This window comes from Rattus norvegicus, chromosome 5 (assembly GCF_021556685.1).
Source record: "Rattus norvegicus strain SHRSP/BbbUtx chromosome 5, alternate assembly SHRSP_T2T, whole genome shotgun sequence".
Classification (NCBI taxonomy): domain Eukaryota; kingdom Metazoa; phylum Chordata; class Mammalia; order Rodentia; family Muridae; genus Rattus; species Rattus norvegicus.
This window is the reverse complement of record NC_141538.1, coordinates 11,275,015-11,302,014: the sequence shown is the minus strand read 5'-3', so window position 1 is coordinate 11,302,014 and position 27,000 is coordinate 11,275,015. Positions and strand designations below refer to the sequence as shown.

The window sequence follows — 27,000 nt, the reverse complement described above, 5'->3', positions numbered from 1 at the left end:
AGGTGAAATTAGATTACTTCCGGACTGAAATTTCAGTAAGTAAAGAGGACACTAGGATGATTTCAATTATGACTCTCCCGGATGCCCAACTGAGAGCTCGTGCAGCCTTAAAAACCAATCCACACAAGTACTACTCGATTCAGCCAGTTGGCCAGGCTCAGCTCCCAGCAGTGGGCACATCTGGAGGCAGAGGTTCTGACAGGTGTCACCTGGTTCACGTGAACGGTTCCTTAGTGGGAACGCCGTGCCCTAACTGTTAGAGAGACAGTCAGTTCCAGATGCGGAAAAGTTACTCTGACTGCCTTTAGCTATACCAACTTGCCTCACAGATTCCATAGCTTTCTAGCCATCCCCTCAATCCCTGCAGGCCCGAGGAGAGAAGGTGGCTATGGCAGGGTTCTGGGGTGACACAGTTTGTGATTTTAACTGGCCACCATTCCAGGAAAATTCGAACCCATTTCCCTAATTGACGCTTACAAGCAGGTCTCCCAGGACCCAGGGCTTTTGCTTCAGTCTTGGTGACTACTTCTGAGTTACCAAACATGTTCAGTGATTGTCAGACATCAGCTTCAGTGGGGGTGGGTGGGTGAAATCCGCTGCCTCATAATCACTTTCAAACAGTTTCAGTTTGAGGTCAGACTTATTATTACTTGGCAACCAGGCCTGCCTGATTTTTTATTCCTGTACTAGAAAGCAAAATAATTGAGAAATCCAATAAGCTGGACTCTTTACGCAGAGCTTCTGTAGATATCTCTTGGCAGCACCTCGGAAAGTTTCCCTCAGCATATAAACAACACTTATAAGATTTGAAATTCAATCACTTTCCCAAATGAGTATCTGAAACGATACGCTCTATGGCATTTACTTTAAAAACCAACATTCGTGTTTTTCTCTTTTACTATAGAAAACCATTCAACTTAAAGTCTAATGGGAAGAATTGAACCCAAGAACAAAAATCCAAACTAGTCTAAGAATATCCACTTGAGAGATTAAGCATGCAGGATCAGAGTCTCAGCACTGGCTTTAACACTCCTGCTCTCACCGCACTGCTTGCTGGGGACTTTGCTGGGAACTGTGACAGGCAGGGGCAGCCAAGCCCGTGCCTTCTCTTTCTACTTGTTTGTCTGAGACAGAGTCTCTCTGTGCCGCCCTGGCCGTCTTGGAGCTCACTGAGTAGATCAGGCTGGCTTAGGACTCTCAGAGATGCGCCTGCCTCTGCCTGAGTACCGGGACTAACGGTGCGCGCCACCACCTCCAGCCTGACGCTGTGTTCTTGAGGTTAAAGGTGAAGTGCGGAGAGCAGCCGGACTACGCTGGCACAGTGCAGCAGTTTCTGGCCGACGGTTTTAACAGCGGTCTCGGGTGGGAAACCTGATTACCTGTGAAGCATGTGTAGCGATATCACAAGCTGAGGCTCATTCGTAGTCTGGGAACGGATGAGTTTGCTCTTCGTTTGTGCAGCAACGAGAGTGCCGTCGGACAAGGAAAAACGATAGATCTGACTGAACGCCAAGCCTTGTCTCAGAACTGCAGGCAAAAGAACAAAAAAAAAAAAAAACAAAAAACAACAACAAAAAAACCAAAAAAAAAAAAAAAAAAAAAAAAAAAAGGGAAACAAGGCATGATTAGAAAAGAAAGAAGAAAAATCAGCAAAGTAGAACCAAGTGTCAGGAAAGTGTGACAAGGCACAACAGTGATTAAACTTCACTGGTTTTCCTACCAGCACATTAGAAAGTCACAGGTCATAAAACATCCATTTAAAGAGCAGTTACTTTTCAAAATACCAAACGGTGCATTAGATTTCTTTTTTAAAATGACATTATTGTTATGTTATCATCTTGAAATCTCAAACTGTCCTTTATTTCTAAAGATTTGTTTTTATTTTTAATTTTAGACTTATTTTTATTTTACGTGTATGTCTATTTTGTCCCACTATATGTAAGTAGAGCTGGGGTTACAGGATGCTGTAAACCATCCATTCTGTAGGAGCTGGGAACTGAACCTGGGTCATCAAGAGCAGCTGGTACTCGTAACCTCTCCCTGGGATATCCCTTTAGCACCCGAACACTCTCTTAAGTCAAATTATTATTATGGGGCAAAGAGAGTGAAAACAGTTTATCAGGTCAAAATAAGCCTTTCCATAATTTCTTAATAGTATTAGAAAACACCATAAAAGCAACAGAGCCCGGAACCCTGCACTACAGTATGTGTAAGCACAGTCTGCCCTTGCTTTCTCTATAGTGTAACTATGAGGGCGGGGTTAAGCCCCTGTACTGTCTGAGTGTCATCCTCAGGGACCTCCATCACTGCACACTGCTTTCTTAGGCTTTGCCTCCCTCGGTGTAGTGAGTGTTTCTTTCTGTGCTTCGGACAACAGGAAGTAAAAGCGAAAGCATAGTCTGTCAGAAGAAAGCGCTAAACACAACTGAAACCCAAGCACAGACTCAAGCCAGTGCCATTGCTTTAGCATTTCATAAAGGCCAGAAATACAAAGTAAATCATCTGGCTTAATGTAGCTTCTCTTAAAACAACTGAGATTTATAGAACTGTATTTCATAACAAGCATTTCATATAAAAAGATTTCTTCAATTCAGGAAAAAGTGGTAAAACTCAGTTGCTTCTTGAATAATTTTAAGAAAAGTATGTTTCTAACATCATTGTTGTACAAATTTGGTGGGTTGAACTGCTTGCCCCATGGTGAACATGCAAATTCACCAGCCAGAGAATTACAGGTAGAGGAGGGGACTGAATTCTTCGTAAAGGTCCACTCTGTGTTTGTCAAACAGCCCCTCCACAACCTCATGTGGACAGGATCTTGGGACAGGGCTGTCTGCTGTCATCTGCTGCCTGCAGTGACTCTCAAGTGGCTGTTCTGGGAATGAGGTACCGTCCTGTGTGTGCTGTGCTTTGCACCGTAAGCATGTGTCTAGCGGTGGCAGGAACACTGCTGTGTAAAGGACCATTTTCAGTGGCTTATGATCTCTCAAGACTTTCCATTTGTTCTGCATACTATGTAGCAAGTGTGAGCACAACCCATGCTCCCCAACTCAAAGAAAACCTTCTAGCACATTTCCACCAGATGCAGTGGAACTCTCTAGTATTATACACTTCTTTTGAAAATTACTAGTTACAGTCACTTCTGTGGGGGGATGCATGAGTGTGTACATGTGGTGTGTGTGCACCTAGAGAGCCCTAGCAACCCTGGCCTCATCCTTCACAGTGCCCTGGGCTTTGCAGTCCTTGTTTGGTACATCTACGTGCATTCCTTTCAGTGAGTCCTGCGCTAGAACACATGTCTGTGTACGTGGAAGCAGGCAGCTGGTTACTGAATGCAGGGCATTCAGGACCCAGGGGCACCGAACGTTTGCTAAGGGCATTTCTGCTTCTATTCCAAGCTGTTATCTAGTGAAACGCCAGGTTAAATATTGATTTCTATCAAATGTACCACCTGTATTTGCCTGTATTCTAGCAGTAAAAACAACACTGGAGGGTACAAATGTCTGATCATTTGCTTAATTTTACAGAAATTGGGGTGGAAAAGATGCAGGTGTGGGGAGCAAACAGGTGAGCCAGAGCGTGTCTGCTACGTCTGTGCCTTTTCAGGAAGGATTTCCCAAGCACAAAGTTCCGATGGACACAGCTCACTACTTAAAAAGACAAGGTCATAGATGCACACTAAACAGACGACAAACTACAGCTCCATTTGCCACAGATTAGTTACAGGCTCTCTTCTGCAGAGGCAGACAATTGTCCACGCTAAGACCGAGAGGCCTTCTCTGCCGGGAGTCTGTCGTGCTGCAGGCGGAGTGCATGCCGACCAGGACCTTGTCCCACTTGACGCTGGTTAAGTACACAGGGGAGGGCTGGGTGTCTCTGGGGTGCTGGTGTGTGTGGGATGAGATGACACAGGAGGACAGGCATGCGAAGGCAGTGAGCATTTGCAACTGAAAGACGGCTGGAGTGTTGAGTTTGCTTCAGCTGTTCTTTCAGTCTATGACCCAGAGAGGGCCTGTTGCCTCTCCAGGCCTTCTGGAAATTTCTGGAATCTGCTGTTCGCACCATGAAGGAGAGCTTGGCATTTACTGGCTCTTGCTTCCTTCCAGACTGCTCTTATGAACTGTTCCTTAGGTCACACCCTGGTTATCTTGGCATGTATCCAGAAGTGTGGGGACTAGGAAAAAATGACGTCTTTCCCCATCTTTGTGATAGCAACACCTCTTGCTTTATTTCCTCAAGTAGCTTATTGGTCCGGGGAGCACCAGGACATAGAACTTCTGTGAGGCGAGCTTTGGGTATCTCTTCCTCAGTGAACGTCCCCACAGGAAGCAACTGTATAAAGGTCACGTGAAGGAGTATGCAGAGAGGCCTACCTTCATGGTGATGCCTCTTGGCGTATGAGAGAGACTCCCCTTCATGCTGTGTGTGGAACTTCTGAATACATCTTCTTACCAGATCCTCCCAGCCCGGTTTCATGGCAGCTCTCATGGTGCTAGTGTCCAGAGAAGTGATCTTGCCTGGGATTTAACAGCAGATGCTACAATTACAACACTGATTTCCCCAAGAAACAACTAACATTCAGGACACACAGACTCACTCACAGTCATGACTCTGTAGAAACTGACCTCACATACAGTGGCACAGCACGCAGGTGACCTCTACCTTCCTGTGTCCTTTCTATTTTACACATCCAACTGTCTCTGTTACCTCTGAATGAGGATTGGTTTCAGACATGTGCTACCCTCAATATTGTAAATCATTTCTAATTAATATTATATTCTACACAGAACAATGATACTTGAAAAACTGAACCGTTCTGTTCTGGGGTTGGACTGCAGAAATGGAAAGTCTGCTGTTTGGAGCTGGCAGCCCAATACATCTCCAAGAAGGAACACAGTGAAGAAAGTCCCCCAGTTTGTGGGCCCACTACACCCCAGCAGTTCAAGGCCACCACTGGCAGCCTCGCCCGCCGCCTCTCTCAACACTGCGGTCCTCTGGAGACAGTTCCTGTATTCAGGCACCTATGCATTTTCAAGTTTGTCTTCTCTGACAGGAATTTACCTTGGAGGTCCTGGCGGGTGGTAAAGCTCTCTGATGAGGGAAGGGCTGGCCTTTCCTTCATGGGGACTCTTCGTGCCACACAAATCAAGCAGGACTGCAAATCTTAAATAAATAAGACAATTGTTTGTCATATTTGGAGTGATCAAAACAACTCAATATCTATGAGAGTATGGCCTGGTAAATCAAGGAGGATCGCCACGGTGCTCAGTCCTCACTGGCTTCACTCTCACTTCAGCTCTGGTGGAGGCAGCTGTTAGGATGAGCAGACGCTGAGAGTAACAGCACATGAGTGACTGACTGGAACCACCTCCCCAGTGATGCAGAGAACGGGGTCCATCTTTGTTAGGTCACTGAGTGTAAAGGCAAACCCAATTCATAACAAAACAAAGCAAAATGCTAGGCTTGAAATCAGACAGAGTTGGGAAGCAGTTTCTTCCCGGCTTCAGGATTCCACCTAACAAACTGTGTGGGTACACGAGGAGGGCGAGATGAGGCGAGCCAAGGACACACACACTCTACCGGCCTGGTAGATGCACCAGACTTACTGCGGACAGCTCAGCATGTTGACACGGCCAGTGTAAATGTTTAACCTGGTGCCCGCTTCAACATTTTACAATTTTATTTATTTGTATAGACATCTGCCTGCATGTTCGTCTGTGAATGACTGACATGCTGGTGCCTGTTGAGGCCAGAGCCAGAGAGGTTGAACTGGACTTACAGATGGTTGTGAGCTACCATGTGGGTGCTGGGACCTGAACAAGGGTCCTGTGGCAGCAGCCAGTGCTCTTAACTGCCGAGCCATCTCCCTAGCCTGCTTTCATTGTTTTCTGTATGGGGCTCACTTCTGGAGCACAGGGACACGTCTTATACAAACGCATAGCATGCAGCACATCTTATGGCTCTTTCAAGCTAAAAGAAAAAGGCGATGAAAGGAAGGGCAGCCGCAGGATGAAACAGGCTCCTCACACCACCTCACACCACCTCACACGGCAGGGTCCTCACACCACCTCACACCACGGGCTTTCGATCATTCACCTGTAAACTTGGGAAGCTTTCTTTCTTCCTCTTTTTGGGAGGGGAGAAGATCTGAAATAATAGCTGGTGTTCAGGTTAAAATGCAATTATCATGGGAAGTGGGGTACGTGGCTCAGTGGTTGAGCTCTTCCTACCCTGTGTCGGGCCATGAGCATTTAGCTATATTTCATATTTTAGCTACAATGAAAGGAAGAAGAAAAGGAGAAGCCCTTGCTTTTGCTACATTTTATAAGCATACAGGTTTTCTTTGGGGCGGGGGTGTTGCTATGCCCTCTGCCTCACCTGCAACTCACCTGTAGAGCAGGCTGCTCTCAAACTTACAGTGACCCCCATCTCTGTCCCTTGCTGGGATCACTAAAGTGGTACCCACCACCTTAAATGCACCTGATTCCACGTGCGTGCCAGGTTTAGAGGTGTGCACAACCACACTGTCTTGGAATCCAATTTTGTTAACTGGTTAATTTACAGACACTCTACTACGTCTTAGCTGGGCATCGCACTTGCTGTGTGTGGCCAAGGGTGGCCTTGACTTTTCTGACTCACCAGGCTGTATATCCCTAGTCCAGGATTGGAGGGGTACATCACAATGACTGACTTTATGCAGTTTGGGGCATTTGGACGCTCTAGGCAAGCACTTTACCAACCGGGCTCTATCTCAACCAGAATCCACATTTTCTTCTCCAGTGCAGAACAGTGAGTCAGCACGGCTGTGCCTTCCCTGCTTGTGGAATATCATGGATGAGTCTGCAGTGTTTGCTCTCTCTTGTTGAGGGAACAGAACTAATCTGTCTGGAGTCACACCAAAGTAAAGGCTCATTTTGAAATACCATATCTCTATAATAGCTCCTTGGAATGCCTTTCTGGTAAGATTTAAAGAAGCATGTACACATTCTAACTAAGCAGTACTATGCTAGTATTCGGGGGCTTCTACAGTATCAGCCACAGTCATAAGTCCTGTGCGTATGTGCACACACGCTGAGAACGGAACGCAGGGTGTACATATCAGGTAAGCACTCCACCCCAGAGTAACACGCTGCCCATTCTGAACCAGATTCTGATGCTCACAGTAGAAATTTGACTTAATACACTGAAACACGGAGAAGTGACAGAATTTGTCCAGAGCCAAAGAAATGGCTGAATTGGGGGCCTGACTATCCGCTAGGATATCTCCTTGCATTGCTAGTCAAAAGCTCTTTCCATCTGTAACTCCCACACTGCTCTCTCCGCCAACACCTTGTACTACAGAGACACTCAGTGAGTAGAAGGCAGAGGATGGTATGACCTCAGCAACTCAGGGGAGCAACACAGCAGCTTCTCTGTCTGAAAGCTCACCTCTGCTCCTGTCCTCTCTCTGTTATATCACACTGCGGTCTGTTACTCCCTGGAAGTCTACAGAACAACGCTGCTCAGACCCACATTCCTTTCTTTCTGGGGCTGTGGCATAGACCGACATCAGGCACTCAAAGCAACCCAGGATCCACTAAGCTGCCATTGTCAGAAGTGCAGAAATGCCACAGTCACCAGAACTCATGTTATTTACATAAGAACTTAACTGAAATCAACCCTGGTACAGTTTCAAAGACCTGCACCATGTCACTTACCCCAGCACAGAACATTTCAAATTGAGAACAGTTCAGAGGCAGGACACTGCTTAGCATGTGAGAGTTCAACCCCCAATGTTGTAGAGAGAGAAGAAAAACAAAACAAACAAACCAACAAAAAAAAATGGAACCCAACATAGTAAAGATGGGAAGGAATCAGGAAGGGCTTCCTGCTCTTCTCTGTGAGCGCCTGCCCGTGTGTGATCACAGTGTTTAATCAGCAAGCCAGCCACGCACAGGAGGAAGGCACAGACTCATGAGCTTTCCCAGGGTCGTCCTACCTTCGCCCTCCTCTTTGATAGACTTTGGCTGAGACACAGCAAAGCACTGCATCGTCTCGTATTTCTGATGTGCTTCCTGGTTATCATGGCCTTCCTCTTCTGAATCTGGCAAAGGCTTCACCAGCATCCGACAGTTGAAGGTATGGCTGTTCCGCCTGGGAGGTTCTCCGGTCCAGGATCCCCCATTCACTGTGAGGCAAGAGAGACCTGAGATTACAAGGAAGCGACAGGTTCTAGGGCTGCTGCCTTATTAAAAGGGTGTAGGGAAAGCACAGGACTTTACACCTCAGGAACCTGGGATTTTCAGGACATCTTCTATCCTCCAGAGCCTCTACCCTGACTGCTTCTACTCAAGGTCACGCCCTGACTGCATATTACTAAAATACTGCATACTCTATTTTTGGGTTTCTATCTTTGGTTTCTTAGAACTATATTCAAAACTTTGTGAATGGCACTGACTGTGACAAATGCCGATGTTTTTCAGAGGACTTGGATGTCAGGAGTTAGCAGCATGAGAGCAACCTCAACTTATTACCCAAACCTCACTGAGCAGCCCACTCCGCCCAGCTGACTGGACTGTTCACACTTCACCCTTCATAGCACACAGACATCTGTCCCTGCTGCCTCCGCTGAGCCTGGTCCTTCGGGGATACAGCGTAGCATGGCAGGGTGCTCGCTCTGGGAGACACTCCAGCGTCTCAGATACAGATTGCTGTCAGACTTTTCCAAGAAACAGAGAGTGTTCTCCTAAGGAGACTGCTTCTGAACCACCCGGTTACAGCCTACAGCCCACAGCCCATCTTAATTTTTCATGCAGACTTCCTCAGTGGGACTGAAAATTGTAGAAGACAAAGTGCTGACAGACTTCCTGTTTTAGTGTCAAAATTAAAAATTGTATATATTAAGAAACAGTTGTGAGGGACTGAGAGTCGAGGGGACCCTGAGATTGGGATGTAAAAGGAATAAATGAATAGTGAAGAGAAAGAAAGAGTTGCTTAACGAAGGGAAATGCACTGCTGTCTTCTGAAACACAGTAGAGAAAACGACAAAAGAAAGAATGACTAATTTGGGTTACTAAAGAGTGTTAATTGATCACGTGCAGAGAAAGGTACAGCTGTCTGAAGTGTCCCAAGTAGAACAGCCTTAACTCTCATTCTGGAGTAGGAAAGCAAGCACTGGACAGAGGTGCCACAGTGGACCCAGGCCAAGGCCTCACAGGCTGCAGGGAAAGCCCAGCCACAGAGCAGCCACAGAGCAGCTAGCCCAGGTTACCTGGCTGCCCAACGCTGCTCTAGCTCCCCGGGGAGGCAGTTACCTTTAGACTATTAGCACTTGGGAAGTCTCTACAGAGCTATCCAGGAAGAAAGGACAAGACTAAGAAGTAAACTAAACTAAACCAAAGAAAAGGCGCCTGTGAGGCCAGGCGGAGGGCTCTTTAGACAAAGAAGTGACAAGCACAAGTCCTCTGAGGAACAGAAAATGACTGAAGAGATCAGAAAATTAGTTACTTCAACTATGAAATCCATTCTTCCACATTTACCAGACCAAAACAGAAGAATTCCACACAAATATTCACACATTCTGGAGGAATGCTATATTCACAGAAAACAAAGGGCTTCATCCTCAGGAGCAAAACTAGCCGTAAGGGTAACTAAGAGGATCTTCCCCATTCACTGGCTAACTACAGGACCAGTAGTTTCCAAACACACGTCACTTCAGGACGGATCTTACTAAGCACCTCAATACGTACTCCATTTTGTCTGAGAAGCCATTCCTAACAGTGAGAACACTCAGGAGCCACTAAGAGGGACAGCCATCCCCTAAGGTAGGCCCTGCTGCAAGGCACACACTGCTATGGCACTTCTGAACAGAATCCACCAAAGAAGTGGCAGTCAGGAGAGAGGTCTGGAAACTTGGAGGGATGGATGGATGGATGGATGGATGGATGGATGGATGGATGGATGGATGGATGGACATGAAGGGCCAAGGAGGCTGTGCCTGCAGTGACACCTGCAGAGCTGCTCAGGGGACGAACATGAACCAGTCTGTGAAGTCCCTATACCCATGGGCTGTGCCACCATGCCGGCCGCTGTCTGTTTTCAGAATGCCCCATACACATGTCACATTCTGTTTATACACAGAACTCAAGGGAGTCAAATCCCAAACATGTCACAGCCCACTCTTTGGATTGATTGCAGTAAGCAGAATGGATGGTCAAGTTGGTGCGCAGGTTTTAAAACAGGTTGCAACCTGTTTTAAAAAGCCCTCCTGCCACTGGTTGCGGGGACCTTCCATTTGCGTCCTTCTCCAGTTGACGCAGAATCAACAGTGCAGTCAGGACCAGCACTGGCAGACTGTCATGTGTCTGGCGGGAATCCGTGGGGAGCAGTGGGGAGCAGTGGAACCGCTGACATTTACCCATGGACTTTGGCAGCAGGTTCTTGACAAATTCCGTGTGGTCCCCGACATGCAGGATGCTGTAAACGCTCTTGTTCATCAGTTCTTCCTGGTTATACCGCAGATACTGCGTCACGTTCTCGGACACGAACACCACATTGCCTTCTAGGTTCACGACGAAGAAGAACCCATCAAGGGCCTAAGGACAAAGACCAACCAACCCTATTAGACAGGGTGCAACATACAGACATGCAGCTGTCATGAGGGGAACCAGTTCTTTAGGGGAAAGAGATCTCCATGCCCTTCAGAAACAGCACATGTTCCCTTGGGAAACAAAAACGATGCCATTCTAGTCAGAATGGAAGAGAGGCTAGATTAGGGTCTGTTGCTAAAGCCAAAAAAGAAATATGAAGTCTGTAATCTGCCAGGAGATAATTGTTGCTAAATACCAGAGGGGGGTGGGGGAGTCGCACAGGGTAAGTGCGGGAGTTGGGGCGTCATCCCACACACTGCCACTGCTTGGTATGGGATATACTAAGAGAAGAAGAGGCCAGTGCTAACCTTCCCCTCAGTTCAAAAATTAATTTTCCCAACTTTAAAGGTGGCCAGGATTTAAGGAAATCACAGATGGTCTCAGACCGGTCTTCACTTTCTGGTGTGCAGGGACGGACCTGGGCAGGCTCTCTGGCGTGGTGGGTGAATGGGGACAGGGCATGGGCTGAGGGTGTCACCAGACTAAGAAGTGGTGGCTAAGAGAACTCAGTGCTGGTCACCTGTCTCCTGTAACAGGCTCACCATCTAAAACGTTTCTGGAAGGGAAGATAAATGACAGCTGTGGGTGTATTCACTCCCACACATTAGAGGGCAGTCCGTGTCCCTCTAATGTCCTCTTTTCCAGGTTACAGAGGGAGTCAGGGTTTACAGACAGGAAACACTCACACAGTCTGCAGTGCAGCCGCTACTGGCTCCAGGGAACCAGAAGCCCAACCTCTCAGTCTGCCCTGGCAACTGGCAAGCTCCACACCTAGACACTTCTCTCCTACAGCTGATGCTTGCCCGGAACAGGTCAGAGTACCGCTTCACAGACTAAGAAGAGCGGGACACATGCTAAAGCTTAAATTCCCAGTCAGCTGTGCCATTTAGGCTCTTCAGGTATCTACTGCATTTGTGACGTGACAGGAACATGCCCAGCCCCACGCAGTGGGCATGGATGGCCCGAAGGCTTGGTCCACTCAAGGCTCTTTATATAAGAGGCTTCTGCTTTGTCAGTTGTTTTGGAATAATATATTCCATCTTTAATTGTATTTCCAGCAATCTAAAACTGATCCTAGGGTAAGAATGAGAAATTGTTTAAAGAAAAAGTAAACGGGGTATGGTGGCACACAGCTATCTTAATACTCGGGCTAAGGTAGAAGAACAGCTGGGAGTTCAAGGCCAGTCTGGGCTAGGGGTCAAGGACCCATCATGTAACAACAGCAGCAACAGCAACAACAACAGCAGCAGCAGCAGCAGCAGCAACAACAACAACAAAAACAGCAACAACAACGAAGACCCAAGCCAAACCAAACACAAACCACTGCTTGGCTTTAGACTTTCTGTAACCTTTCTGTCACACTCAGGACAAAGCAAGACTACAGAGACATCCGTGCCACGCACACAGGTGGCACACAGCGGCCTGCACTGGCAGAGGCACAGCAATAGCACGTGCACGGACACATCTGTCCCTTCTCACTTCCTGTTACCGCGGGGCAGCCAGCAGAGTGCTTAGGCTTTCAACCCTGCTCTACTGTGCTGGCTTTGAACGAGCACACGGCTTCTTACAGCACGGTAGGTACCCGGGTAAGAAGGCTCATTTGTGGCCTAATAAAATTGAAAGATGAGAGTGGCTCGTCTTATAAAACTGTTTGTGTTTTTAAGGCTCAGTGTGATATGCTCTGATGAAAAGAGCTGACGTTTGCTTCTGTTGCCTAGCAACTGCTATGCCATGATGCAAGCATGAGTGTGCATGTAAGCCTAGAACATCTCTCCAAGGTTTAAATGGAACCTTTCCCTGTTTAAGGTTTCCATTTAAGCCATAAGCCACTGGATTCAGGCACTTCCTCTCTGGTACATGTATTTAGTACTACATTCTATGCTGGCTTCTTCCATTCTCAGAAGATTATTTTCAGACAAACAGTAAAAATTTTGGTTTGATTTTATGAAATCAGGGACACTGCCATCCAGTAATGCAGTTTCTATAATTAATGGACTTGTTGCAAGGGCTAAGCCACAGCCTGTCTTGCTCTAAGCATCTCTTTTTTTTTTTTTTTTTGGTTCTTTTTTTTCGGAGCTGGGGACCGAACCCAGGGCCTTGCTCTTCCTAGGCAAGTGTTCTACCACTGAGCTAAATCCCCAACCCCTAAGCATCTCTTTTTAGAAGCCTCAAAGTCTTTCTTGGGGTTTCAGTGTTACTCTCTACTGCCTAGGTATAATGAATCAACAGTTATATGGAAAAATTCCGATTAAATCTCTGCTTACAATTCAGAAATTTTTCCAGAGAAAGCTGTCCCTTCTTTTTATGTAATTCTAAACAGTCACCTGGTCACAGCTTCTTTACTGTTTCTAAGAAGTTTGTGGGAAGTGCTGCTCAGTGGCTGTGATGAGTATGGAAAAGCTGACCCAGGGGCCAACCCAGGTCATTCAAAGCCTCTCCACTGACAGGTCCAGCCCCAGGGAATGACTTTCGTTATTTTTAAATGCAAAGACAGGCTGGGGTGAGCATTACTCTCCTATCTCCAGATCCCAATTATACAGTAGATTCCCGCAGAATTAGGTTTTCTAAAAACAAAACCTTCTTTATGAGAAAAGAGACTAAAAGGCCAAGAGAGTACTGTCAAGCTTGGATTTAAAACTCTTAGTCGTGAAGGCCACGCGGCCGCTCACGCGCAGAGCGCATTTGGCAGGGCAGAGCACCATGAGGACTGAGGTAATTTACGTCTCAGGCAGCTCTCTCTTATTCACTGCTACTTCTTCTCTCATCTTAAAAACCCACACCCTGAATTTTAATTTTGAAAGGGGAACAGAAAAGCACTTTGTGTTTAGTACTCATTAAGAAAAACGAGGAACATTTTATGAGACTGAGACAGTAGCTGCCCTAAGCTCTTAGAGCAGTTACTCTGTTATACTTTTAAAACGTTCCTTCTTCCTATGTCTACCTTCATTTTTATGAGAAAAATATATTAGTTGGAATTAACAGCCCTAAAAAGCATAAAACTCTTTGGTTCTCACATTTGAAACTGTCGATACAGGCACACATGGACCCTGAACCCCAGGAACAGGACCCCACAGTCTAATAGGCGTCTGAGCTCAGCTTTAGAAATGAGTACTCAACTGACAGAGCCTGAGCTCATGCTCGCATCTAACTGAACTCTGTGTGGTTGCACACACATAGAATGTCGCTGGAGGCAAGAACTCACAGACAGACATATCCACCTGAGCGTGGATTCTCCTTAAATTATATATACCTGAGCATAAATGTATCACACAAACACTAAAACATTCATGATATGAAACCGTGGGGGTGTGGTACCTCAAGCATCATAGGCCCCAGTGCGTCCTTGTCGATGACGCCCTGCCCCGTGGACGACACATCTGACTTCTGCACTTCATCGATGTTGGCAGCGGCTGCTTTCTCTGCAACAAACACAAGAGCAAATGAAATAGGGGTATCTCAAGGGCACACCAAGACCAGAATCTCCAGTGGGGTCAGATGTGCCCGTAACTGAATTAAAGTGCACGTAGCTGCTCCTGGAGGACAGGAACGGCTGGACAGAGGAGCGAGATGGTACCGTTCATCCCCAGAATGTGTGCATCAGATCTCCTTTCAGGCTTTGGAGAAAATGAGTTTAGAGGTTTCATACTGTCCCCGGCAGACATTTAAAAATAAAGATTGTGAAACCAAATATCCACATCCATGACATTCCACTCAAGATTCTCCGAACTAGGGTAAAGGGGCTGGAGGTCCTACTGCTGAGTCCAGGGGCATGGTCAGGACACATCTGTACACTTCAGGGAGAGACAACAGGGGCCTTCACCTAACTTGTCATCAAGACGCCATGACTGAGGGAGGACGGGGAAGCAGCCCCACCAGGCCCTCACAGGATGTCAATGGTGAGCTCTGATTTTGTGCAGCACAGCTGAACAGCTCCAGGACCACCGCCCAGGGCTGAAGATGTGCCCTCAGCACCAGAGCAGTTGTAAAACAGCTTACAGGAGAAAAGATGCACGGCTCTCAATACATCTGTAAGGAGTTCCTTCAAGGACGGCAAAGTAAGTTTATAGTGTAACATACACAGCCACAACCTGTTAGAAAACAACACAAAAGCAATGTGCCAATTACTTGTAAACTGAATAAATTACACCCTTGTTTACACTGCATGTTTTCATTATAATTAAATGCAAGAAAATTAAAAATTCAAACCAAACTGTAACTCAATTTTGTATTCACATTCAACTTGCTTTTCCCTGACCATAGTAACTGTTTCTTTTCTTTCTTTCTTTTTTTTTGTAAGAACAATTTTATGCAGTATTTAAAAAATCTGTTAAATCCTAATTTATGGAACCTAAAAATAATTAGGGAATTATGTAGATCCTCCAAATCTTGCTAGTCCCGATGGAAAGTCTTCATGATGCATTTTTGCCAGTAGAGAAAGAAGACCGTGTCAGAACAAGGCAAACAAAGGCCTTAGTTTTAGTGACTGCGGCCTGTGTATCATGGTTCTGTCAATGACAAATACATATGTAAAACTTTAGAAACTACAAGTTCGAGGACATGAAGGCTCAGTGGGTAAGGGCACTTGCTCTTAGGCCTGATGAGGAGTTTGATATTGGGACTCTCATGATATTAGGAAAGAACCTATTCTCACCAAGCTGTCTTCTGATCTCTACCCTTCCTCATGGGAGCACACACAATATACAAAACACAACACCCAAGGTTGTTCAGACAACAATTGCTATCAGCACAATGTTTACACTCTGTGTGTTCTTCAGAGAGCTGATCAACTACACACCATGCAGGCTTCTTTGGCTTCCTCTACCGTCTTACCTGTGGCATTTTTTTTTGCTCTCTTCCCTGATGGTTCCCTAAAAGTTGTCTCTCCACAGGCTTTGTCTCACCCTAGCAGTCCTCAGAGTACAGAAAACACCCCTCTGCTCCAATCATAGGACAGAGGACTGGCCGTTACTTACTGTATAGGACCCCCTTCTCCCCAGTAAATCCTAAAGGAAGGGACACTGGTTTTAGCCAGCATCCTCACAAGACCTGTGCCACTACACCCCTTACCCATTTCTCTGGGGATGACTGCAGAGCTGATCTTTGCCCCATAGTGCTGTCCTCCCAGTGCTGTGGCACCCAGACGCAGACAGACTCCTACGCCTGTCACTGTTTACAAGGGTGCCTGCATGCTTGGCAGTAAGCTTCCGCGCGCCATTAATTCTAAAGCTCAAAATGCATGCACTTCATGTGGTTTGTTTCAAGGCCCTCCCTGTGCGTTCATTCTTACTTTCCCTCTTCAGCATGGAGGAGCAAGTGCTGACAACTCTTGCTTAGATTGAGCACACTGTGGCCTTCGCTGTCCCCCACCCCCACTGTTTGTGGGGTGTGTTCTCCTTACATCCTCCAGCAGCAGGATTCTCTGCCAGAAGGATGCAGGAGAGATGTCCTCCCAAGGTCTCTGTAGGGAACTGTAGGGAACATGGGCACAGACTGGAAAGGCCTGCTTATGTCAGTCTGCTATATGGACAGAGCAGTGGTTCTCAAAGTTCCAAATGCTGTGAGCTTATAAACAGTTCCACATGTTGTGGTGACCCCACTCTAGAATTATTTTCACTGATACTTCATAATTGTAATTTTCCTACTGTTAGGAACTGTAATGTAAATATTTGTGTTTTCTGCTGGTCTTAGGTGACCCCAGTGTGAGAACCACGGTTCCAGAGGATGTCTGCATGCTCTTGCCTTCTTGGTCCATAAAACAGAACACTGTCCCAAAAGGGTGCTGCCACACTGAAGACTGTCCCCAGTAAGTCAGAACAGGACTAAACACATCTGTATTTTCAATGGCCAGCACTGTAGGTCAGAAATGTCACTAAGTACAGATGTCCCTGGCCAGGCAGAGTGAGAGTAAATTAATAGAAGGTTGGTGTGACTGGAAGCTATTCTCCCCAGTGCTCCACTAACCCTTCAGGGTGCAGCTCCTAGAGTGGAGGGAGAGGAGAGGGGTGGGGTTAAGGACCACGGCTCAGGGCTTCTAGAGAATGGCTACACAGAGAGACAGTTGTGTGAACATGGTAAATTACTGTGCCTCTGGCCTTCTCTCTCAGCTCATTCCTCCACTGCTAAATCTCCATCTTGTGTCAAAGAAACTAGCCCTCAAGTATGTTACCATGTGTGTTAGGTACTTTTCTCATTGTTGAACAAAAATTGCTTGACAGGCAGCAAAGTTCACTCTAGCTAATGATTTGAGGCTCCGCCCACACGGCGGGAAGGCACTGTGAGGACTGCTGTAGTCTGAGGGCAAAGCCTGAGGCAGCTGGCCATCAGACTCCTCCCCCAATTTTTAAAATTACCTGCTAGAAAACCTAAGGCTATTGTCAGAGGAGACTGATCACAGGGAAGGAGTGACTTCCTCCTTTTCTTTCTGTGGAGTACTACTGCTACTCTAAGGTTCAAATAAATACATCTTAGTGACGTGTTATAGCTTTCTGTTACAACAATCCAGCAATCACTAGACTTTATGAGACATATATCTTTCTGAGGAAGTAAATTCACCTATTAATGGTTTTTGTAATGCACACAACTTTCCTTATATGACAACTCAATCAGGCAAGTGTCCCTAACACAAACTTCATGCCTGGGTGTTGTAATGTTGCAGCAACATGCTCAGACAGACGATTCTCCACCCTCAGGAAAAGACAGACACTAAGAACCAAGAGCGAATGAGCACAGAAGTTTGTTTTTAGAAAGTCACCAGTCAGATACAACATGGAACGAGGGCTAGGAGGGGACTCAGCTCTCAGAACATTTGTGTGGGGGAGACTTTTGGAAAACTCGAATAAAAACATCACCCCGAAAAACTTTATAGTAAGAAAAAAATGTGCCGTTTTCCCCTTAGAATATTCACCCGGTAAATCTTTAAAAGGAAAAAAGCAGCAGGTGACTGTGGTATCAGCCCACATAAGTTAGTGGAACGTATCCTGCAGGCCTGAGTGGGTGAGAGGTTGCAGTGTCAAGATAATCCTTATTGGTCAAGAGCTCACACGTGCCATTTAACAGAAGGGCTGGGCAGGGATGGACGTGCTCCACGTATGCTGAGGTAGGTTAGGTTAGAGTCTAGGGGATGTACACGTGGATGGGTGGCCTTCAAACCAATATCCCTCTTTCCTGTTCTGTTCTGTTTTGTTTTTGTTTATTGAGACATAGTTTCTCTGTGTGACCTTGGCTGTCCTGGAACTTGCTCTGTAGACCAGGCTGGTCTCAAACCTGCCTCTGCCTCTGAAGTGCTGGGATCAAAGGCATGCACCACGACCACCACCACCACCACGACCACCACCAGCACCAGCACCACCACGACCACCACCACCACGACCACCACGACCACCACTACCACCACGACCACCACCACCACCACCAGCACCACCACCACGACCAGCACCGCTCTGTGAAAACCAATATTCTTAAGTGTCTCCAAATGACCTAAACTAGAGCTCTAGTAAGTGATGACCAAAAAAATAACCAAAACAATTTTCAAGATGAGACTGAAGCTGTTAGTGGAACATGTGACTTGAAAGAAAACCCGCGTGTGCAGAGTGTGGTAAGGCAAGCTATGCTGAGAGCTTGAGAATTTCCCAATTGCTTTCAGACAACAAAGGCCAACCGTAGAAACCTAGTTTTCAGTCCTATACCCCCTGTTTAGAATGCATTTTCTAGACAATTTGTCACGTGTTCTTCTGCTCTGCGTAGAATTTATGTCTGGGCCACTTCTCCACAGTAAAATAAAAACTAGTCAATGACATGAAGTGACACACAACACAGCTTTACTGAAGCGACTGAAACTGGAATTAGGCTGGCCCTGAACTTACTGTATTGGGTACTTTTCATGAAGTACTTGCACTTCAGTGCTCCGTTCAGCCTTGACCTTAAACCGGAGCGGGAGGGAGGGACAGCAGGGAAAGGAGGCAGGCTGCAGGGGCGGTCTCGGAGACTAGATGTTAACCAGACACACGCTCGATCTCCACGCAGCGGAGGGCAAGCTATTTGTATGCAGCATATAAAAATACGCTACGACTCTTAGATATTTACACTTCTGTAAGTGCAGCATGAGTGTACTAAAACATACCATTTAATATTTTTAAATTAGGCAATTTTCCCAGCGGTCACGAACTATATTTAGTTTTCTATATTTTGCATCCATTAACCATAAAAATACACTGTTATAAAAATATCCTTCGATAGAGGCACCAGTGGAAGTCTGGCCCCAGATTCCCCATGATCACAACCTTATGAAATCTCACCATGACATTTAAGTGCCAGAGTACCTCTGTGCTTCACCCTCACAGGGTCCCCCTGTGCCTTGGCCATCACTGCCACTCTCTCTAGATGAAGACCACAACTAGAGAGAGGAAGAGCAAAGGCACAATGCTCTCCTTTTCTTTCTCCTTCACGAAACAGCTATTTAACAGCTCTGTTTTACAGCCCTAAATCCTGGCAGGACAGCCCCTCCCCACCAACCCTTCCCCCCTGGTCCTTTGGAGCACCCAGGTCCTCCCTCGGGGTGGCTGCTCAGATGGCCCGCCCTCTCCCTGCTCCATTTGCTTGTGCTCCAGAAATCCAATACCAATTAATTAGATTTCCAGTTCCAAAGTGAAGATCCTGTCTCTGCAGGGACTGTGCTAGATGAGTCATACTGCAAACTGGGGGAATCATTAATATTAAATTCCTTATTTTCATAAGTAATTATTATTCATGCTTTCTCTGAGAACAAAAGAAAAGGTGGGGCATTGCTATCTAGAAGTAAAATCGACTCAATACAGGGAGACTTTGGAGCGGACGGATTAAATGACTTTATCATTGCCATGCACAGGGATAAATCTGAAAGTAAAACTCCAGTTTTCTGGTGAGAACAGCAATAAATCAAAAATACAGCCTTGCAAAAAATACCTTATTTTAAAAGAAAACATGAGGTCTTTGGGGATTATGAAGTGCCTTTATAGATTCCTCTGAGGTGTATTTATTGGCCTGTGGTAATGTGCTAATGCCTTTACATTAGTATTGTGTATGTTTATTAGCCAAGTGCATAGAGAATATGAAAGCTTCACCTTTCTGCAAAACACTGCCAGGCCAGAGGCCCCTCCCTTCACAGGGATGGCAGCAGGGCTCCGATGGGCAGGCGCAGGACTGCTCTACTCCAGCAGAGCAGTGGCAGTCATCAGGCTGATACTACTTTATGCCCGCCCATACAGCACTAGGGTGAGGAGGCATCAACAGAGATGATGCTCTCCGCTGAGCTCGCGCTCTCTCTTGCGCTCTCTCTTGCGCTCTCTCTCTCTCTCTCTCTCTCTCTCTCTCTCATAATCTAAAAAGGCTGTAGAAGCTTATGGATACTAGCTTTAAAAAGATAGAATTCATCAAATAGCACCCAGTCTGTGAAACGTTGTCTGATGATGAATAACCCACAGATATTTACACATACAAAACATCCCCGTATGCTCGAGTGCAGACCCGCCCCTGACAGGAAAGCCCTCAAGTTTCAGTGACTTTCACATTAGGCTAAGCACGACGAGGACTGCCTTAAAAAAAAAAAACAAAAAACGGGCTGGAGAGATGGCTCAGCGGTTAAGAGCACCCGACTACTCTTCCAGAGGTCCTGAGTTCAATTCCCAGCAACCACATGGTGGCTCACAACCATCTGTAAAGAGATCTGATGCCCTCTTCTGGTGTGTTTGAAGACAGCTACAGTGTACTTATATATAATAAATGAATAAATCTTTAAAAACAAAACAAAACAAAACCAAATCTGAATCCAAGTTACTCAGAGTAGAACATCAGAATCTTTGGCTAAAATGAACCAGATACAGGTTTTATAATTAATTCCACTGCTTTAAAATGAGTAAAAGCAGCCACTCAGAAACCTATCAACTTTTCAATGGGCTGATGTCAAACACAAGCCTAATCACGCACAGCCAGCTCTAAGACTCTACTGGGGACAGGCGCACTGCTTCCTCGAGGTCTTGCATTCGGTACCTGGCTGCCGTCAGTTACGGGGTTTCTGTGAAAGCCAGCAGCCATACAACCTATACAGACCTGTGAGGGACAAGGAAGTCATGGAAACAGCGACACACGATCAAATGTTACAAGAGAAGATATGCAGCATCTCAGAGGTTCTAGAAGGTAAAAGGAGAGAATTAGGCATCTGCACCCGACTAAAATTAGAAAAGCTGCCATACGGCTCCGTGAAGCCAGCAGCGCATCCCTATTCATTAGGAAGCATTCTGCGAACATAAAACGCAAGGCCTTCCCGCTCTCCAAATGTGTGCATCTTTTCAACATCAACGCATGATAGATCGTCATGCGGAGAGACCCCTGCTGTGCTCATTAAAAACCATGCAGCTGCACTTTCTTTAGTAGTGGGAGGAACCCAAGCCCCACGTCGCCTCCCTCACTTTGGACATTGAGCTTCTACTTAGCATATCATGACTTCCCTTCATACAAATCAAGCAAACTCAACCAATTTCAAGGCCATTTCGACCTATGCATATACACCGATGGCCATCAGCAGAAAAAGAAGCCTTGGTTTCACTTCTGTCAGTTAGGATTTCCATTGCTTCCCTGAAACTCCATGACCAAGCTGGGGAGGAAAGGATTTATTTGGCTCACACTTTCACACAATGAAGTCGGCAAAGGAACTCAGACAGAACAGGATCCTGGAGGCAGGAGCTGAAGCAGAGGCCATGGAGGAGTGCTGCTTACTGGTTTGTAAACCCATGGTTTGCCCAGCTTGGTCTCTTATAGAACCCAGGACCACCAGCCCAGGGACGGCACCACCCATAGTGTGCTGGGCCCTCCCCCATCAATCACTAATTAAGAAAATACCCTATAGTCTTGCCACAGCCCAATATCATGGAGGCATTTTCTCAGCTGTGCTCCATCCGCTCTGATGATTAAGTCTTGTGTTAAGTTGTCATAAAACTAGCCAGCACAAACTCCTTTAAAGACTACACTTATCAACAAAGATTGTCACTAGGTAAAACTAGTTAGAACCTGCCTGTCCCCAAGAGATCCACCCACTCTCTTATGTCCACATACAACTTTTATTTAGCACTCACACTATCTGTTGGATTCACTGGCAGGTTAACATGGACACTGGAAGTCAAGTGAGTGCCTAACAATTTGACCAAAGTATCTCTTTTGGATAATTTACATCCCTGTGTTTGCACTAGTCAGGACCTAAGAATGCGTGAAGATACATTCCAGAAGCAGAAAGGAAAAGGGGGAAAACAAAACCAAACCGGGTGGGCTAAACCACACTGGTAGCAAAAGCCCAGCACTGTCCAGCAGTTCTACAAGGGAATAAACCACGGGGCAGCAAAGAGGCAACGAGGTCATCGTCACAGGGTGTGTACACCCCCAGGTCTGTCTCTGTCAGCCAACTGTTCAACGTGAGGTTGCACCTTCATATTCTACAGCAAGAGGTCGAGAGGCAGAGGCTGATACCAATGAAAACTACTATTTTACAGACATTTGGGACCAGTGAGGCGTGGGTCTGAACTCGCACAAATTAGCCCCTAACTTCACACACACCTAAACAGGTGCACTAGAAGGACTAAAACTGGAACTGGTGGAGGCCTTGGGAGCTCTCAGAACAAGGAACAGAAGACTCATCTTTGTTTGGACAGATGAAACGGAACGAAGAGGCAGAGAACACAGTCGCTCAAAGGACCAAACTGCACACTTCCCCATTATGAACATTTAATTTCATACATGTTGCTGCCTGCTTTTCCAGAAGACCTAGGTTCCATTCCCTGAATCCACATGGTCTCACTCACTAAGAGTTATAACTCCAGTCCCAGGAGACTGGACGCCTTCTCCTGGCCTCTTGAGGGCACTGCAAAACACTCTACAGATGTACACAGGCACACGTATAGGCAAAAATTAAATTATACATGCTAGCTCAAAAAAAGCAAGGTCCACAAAACTACACTATAGAAGCACTTAAGATTTCTCACAAATAGGTTAAACTATGGAAACTAATATGGTCATGATAGCTCACTCTGGAAGTACATTAGTCCGTCTAAGAGATTATTTCTAAAATCTTGAAAGGCAGAATAAAGTTGTGTAAGCATCTGGCTCCAACTGTGGTCCTCATTGCCATGTAGGAACATCGTCTTCCCGAGTGTCCCACTGTTCCCACGTGCTGCCCCACTAACACCCGTGCTCTGTAACCCAGTGGTGACACTGAGTGTTTCACAGAGAAGCAGAAACTGAGCTCACTTCAGCCAGGACCCATGGATCCTGTGTGCTCGGCAGGGCTGTTCTCTGTTCTAACATGGCTGGGTGGAGGTGTGTGAAGACAGATCTTTGGAGTCACCTAGATACTATGTGGAACACATGAAGCCCCAGAGTTAGTCTCCAGAAGAGAAGTGTGGGAGAGGGAGGGATCTAGTGTGAGACGGTGCTACAAGTTGTGTCCCTTCCAAAGTAAAGATGAAGTCATGCTCAAGACCTAGCTAAGAGAGCTGTTCTCAACCTGTGGGGGTGGAAGAACCCTTTATTTGCATTCATAATAGCATCAAAATTATAGTTATGAAATAACAAAGTAATTTTATGTTGAGGGGTCACCATACGAAGATGAACTGAACAAGAGTTGCAGCATCATGAACGGTGGGGACCTCAGCTCTATACCTGCTCTAGTAGGTGTATTTAGCTAGCAAAGGGTTGCGATCCCTGCCAGAGGCTGTAGAGCCAAGGACAACAGTAACTGGGCTCCATGAAGAAAGCCAGTGAAGGAGCAGAGCTAACAAAGGGAGGCAGGAAAGGAGAGTGCTGGCTACTGTCTGTCAGCATTCCAAGGAAGCGCCCCAATGTCTCTGAGCACCAAGAGGCCGGACACCCATCCCGGCTCCTGAGTCCTCTCACAGAACCCCTTCCCTCTCATCCTGGCCAGAGTCTCGATTGACCTTTTGTAAGATCAGCCGACCTTTCCTCAGTGTCTTCTGTGTCTGGGCATCTCTACTTAGTCTCTCTCTACAGTAGTGGACTCTGCCCTAGGGACCACCAGAGTAGCTATGCGCATTTTGTGTTTCCTTCCTGCCGCTGTGGGCCCTAGCACTGGTGTAGGAGCTGAACTCAAATTCCTTCTGTTCACTCCTGTCTGTCCCCAGTTCTCTAGCTCTAGACTGTGTGTGTCCACAGGAGACCTCACTGCAGCCACTGCACGCCCACAGGAGACCTCACTGCAGCCACTGCACGCCTACAGGAGACCTCACTGCAGCCAGTGCACACCCACAGGAGACCTCACTGCAGTCAGTGCACGCCCACAGAAGACCTCACTGCAGTCAGTGCACGCCTACAGGAGACCTCACTGCAGCCAGTGCACGCCCACAGGAGACCTCACTGCAGTCAGTGCACACCCACAGGAGACTTCACTGCAGCCAGTGCACGCCCACAGGAGACCTCACTGCAGCCAGTGCACGCCCACAGGAGACCGAGCTGCAGCCAGTGCACACCCACAGGAGACCGAGCTGCTGCAGTAGGTGAAAAGCAGCTGTTCCTAACTTTAACCCCTAATGCAAAAAAGGTGACAATTAAGCGCCAAATCATCCAATTTAGAGACCCCAAATATCAGATTATGCCAAGTCATATCAAATGAGCAGAGAGAGCAATGCACTGATGAGAGAGAGAGAGAGAGAGAGAGAGAGAGAGAGAGGGAGGGAGGGAGGGAGAGAGAGAGAGAGAGAGAGAGAGAGAGAGAGAGAGAGAGAGAGAGAGAGAGAAAAGAAATGCTGGTTAGTCCTGGAAGTTTACTGGTGAAAAGGCGTCCAAAAATTAGCAATGCTGATGTGGGGTCAGGGAGCAGTCTGTGGGAGTTGGCTCCCCTTGCACAGGTCTGCTGAGTCAGGGACTGGGTCAGGTTTGGTGACAAGCACTTTATAGCCACCTCACAAGCCTTTTGTTTTTACACAACAACAGAGCCCTGCTTTTACCTGTGGGTTTTTGTAAGTATGCTCAAGAGTGGTAGAGAATCCACGGACACTGCACAGGTGAGCGGGCACAACCGGGTGGGGAGAGCACTGGCAATGGCAGATAACTAAGTACACGCATCCTCTGGATTTCCTTAGCACAGACAATGTTCCCACATTCCCAGGGCACTGTAGGAAGGAGTTCTACCAAGCCCTCACTCATAGGCCCCACCGAGAGACGGGGTGCACTGAAATCAATGCCTAAAGTCACCCTTCCGATTGAGTCCTTAGGATATAAATCCTTTTTAACTCTGAGGCAGGAGAGGCAGTGATCAAATCATCAGGCAACCACCCACACATGGCCAGCTGGGCCTGGAGCCTGCCATGCTACAGTCAGGTGGCAGAGCAGAGAGGACCTTGCTGGCACCTGCATATTTCAGAGCCCCAGTGAAACTACAGGCAAAGAAGGGGCCAGTCTGCACACTGAAGTCAACATGAGATTAACTAAGGTCCTGTTACAAAGTTTCCAAGTGTGGAGTCATGAGGACTTTTCTATGACTAAATCTCTTCCTTTCCTATGTATGCCATTCCCCAGCAAACTCTGAAAGTTTGAGGGAAAATGCTGCGCCTTGGTGATTCCTGGCTTTATAATGGTTCCATGCTCTAAACTGCAAAGACTGTTCAAGCAGCCAGATCCACCTGCAGAAAAATCACAACAATGGCCTTAAGGTGTATCCCGTGGCAGGTGTGCAGCCATGGGTATCCTGGCTCTCTGAGGGCCACAGCATGAAGAGAGGGGCTTCGGGACACATGAGAGCGAGGTAGCCATGAACAGGAAGACACTCCACAGCAATGACGTCATCCCCAGGACACTGATGACAGTGAGAATCCAGTGTAGTCTCAGCACATGGCTGGCAAGTAAGGCAGACAATGTGGCTGAAGATAAGACAGGGTGGGAAGCCCCAGTCAGGGGTTCTGCAGGGGAAGTGGTGGCCCTTCTCTATGGATTTCCAGCCTTGACTACAGGAGATGCCGGCCTCATGTCACCTGAGTTCATGTGACCATTAAAGCCACAGCCTGTCAGACACACATGTGCTGTCTGTTGTTGGCTTTTTAAATTGCATCAATGAACAGTGTGCTTCAGAGAAAAGAAAACAGTGGCAGTTGTCAGCTTCAAATTGCCAAGAAAAATATTTGGTTGCGTTCTGGGTTTCCCCAAGAACAAGTTAGTACATGACCTCAATCTTTGCTCAGCTTATCATAATGCGGTAAGGCCGTGCTGACTCAGCAAAGCAGCCCCTAATTATGGCCTTGCAAAACGCCCTGCTTCACAAGGGTATTATTAGGCCTCAGGAAACAGTGCACATGAACACTGAGGTCTATGGAAGACAGGTGCCAAACAGCAGTACCCTGCATGCACCATTACAAACAGCTTCAGAAAACAGGTCTCTAAAGGAGGTGTTTACAAATTACAAATGAAAGGACATTTTGATAAGATCTGAAACTATTCAGGCTTAAAAATGGAATGGATACATTTATAATTCTAAGTCCACAAGGATACAGACAGGTTTCTTCTAGAGGGAAGGAGTATCACACACATTTGTGATAAGCCAGAGAGTAAGTCAGGAGCACACTGTATCAGTATCATTTTGAGATACTGCAATTATTGTACCCCGCTACAGTTTTTCTATCAATGAATTTAAAGCCAAAGTCAGCAAAGCAGGAATTTGTCTTTTCTCTAGTTATCAACAATAATCCTGCGCACACACACACACACACCCCACAAACACACACACCACAAACACACACAGATACACACACACACCACACATACACAGATACACACACACCACACACCACACACACAGATACACACACACATCACAAACACACAGATATATATACACACACACAGATACACACACATCACAAACACACACAGATACACACACATCACAAACACACAGATATATATACACACACACAGATACACACACACAACACACACAGATACACACTCACACACACACACACCACACAGATACACACACACTCACACACACACACCACACACAGATACACCCCCCACAACCCCCCCACTTGTTCCAGTGAACACTGCAGTAATACAGAATACTTTACTGAAGGTAATTTTCTTTTAAAAGAAAAGGCGTGTAGTAGTGTGTGCATGGGCCACGTGAACACCACAGGGTAACTTGTGGGAGTGGGTTCTCTCCTACCATGTGAGTCCTGGGAACACAGGTTGTACAAAAGGAGCTTTTTTTTTCTTACTAAACTGTATCACCAGTCCATTAATTTCTTTTAGAAATATTACAGCAATGTTGCTTTTGAGCAATAACATTTATTACATGGGAAAACCCTGTCCCTTTACCCTTGGGACAAGTCCAGTCAAGGCCTCC

General features: G+C 46.6%; 1 protein-coding gene across 10 annotated transcripts in view; it reads right to left on the bottom strand.

Annotated features, from left to right (window-relative positions):
• Window positions 1-27,000, bottom strand: part of Ncoa2 (nuclear receptor coactivator 2) — a 236,340-nt gene that overhangs the window by 33,675 nt on the left and 175,665 nt on the right. For all 10 annotated transcript variants that reach the window (NM_031822.3, XM_087551360.1, XM_087551367.1 and 7 more), the window contains 6 exon segments: window positions 1,380-1,527; window positions 4,371-4,514; window positions 5,059-5,160; window positions 7,976-8,164; window positions 10,394-10,571; window positions 13,941-14,044. In NM_031822.3, the coding sequence (NP_114010.2) occupies window positions 1,380-1,527; window positions 4,371-4,514; window positions 5,059-5,160; window positions 7,976-8,164; window positions 10,394-10,571; window positions 13,941-14,044 (865 nt within the window).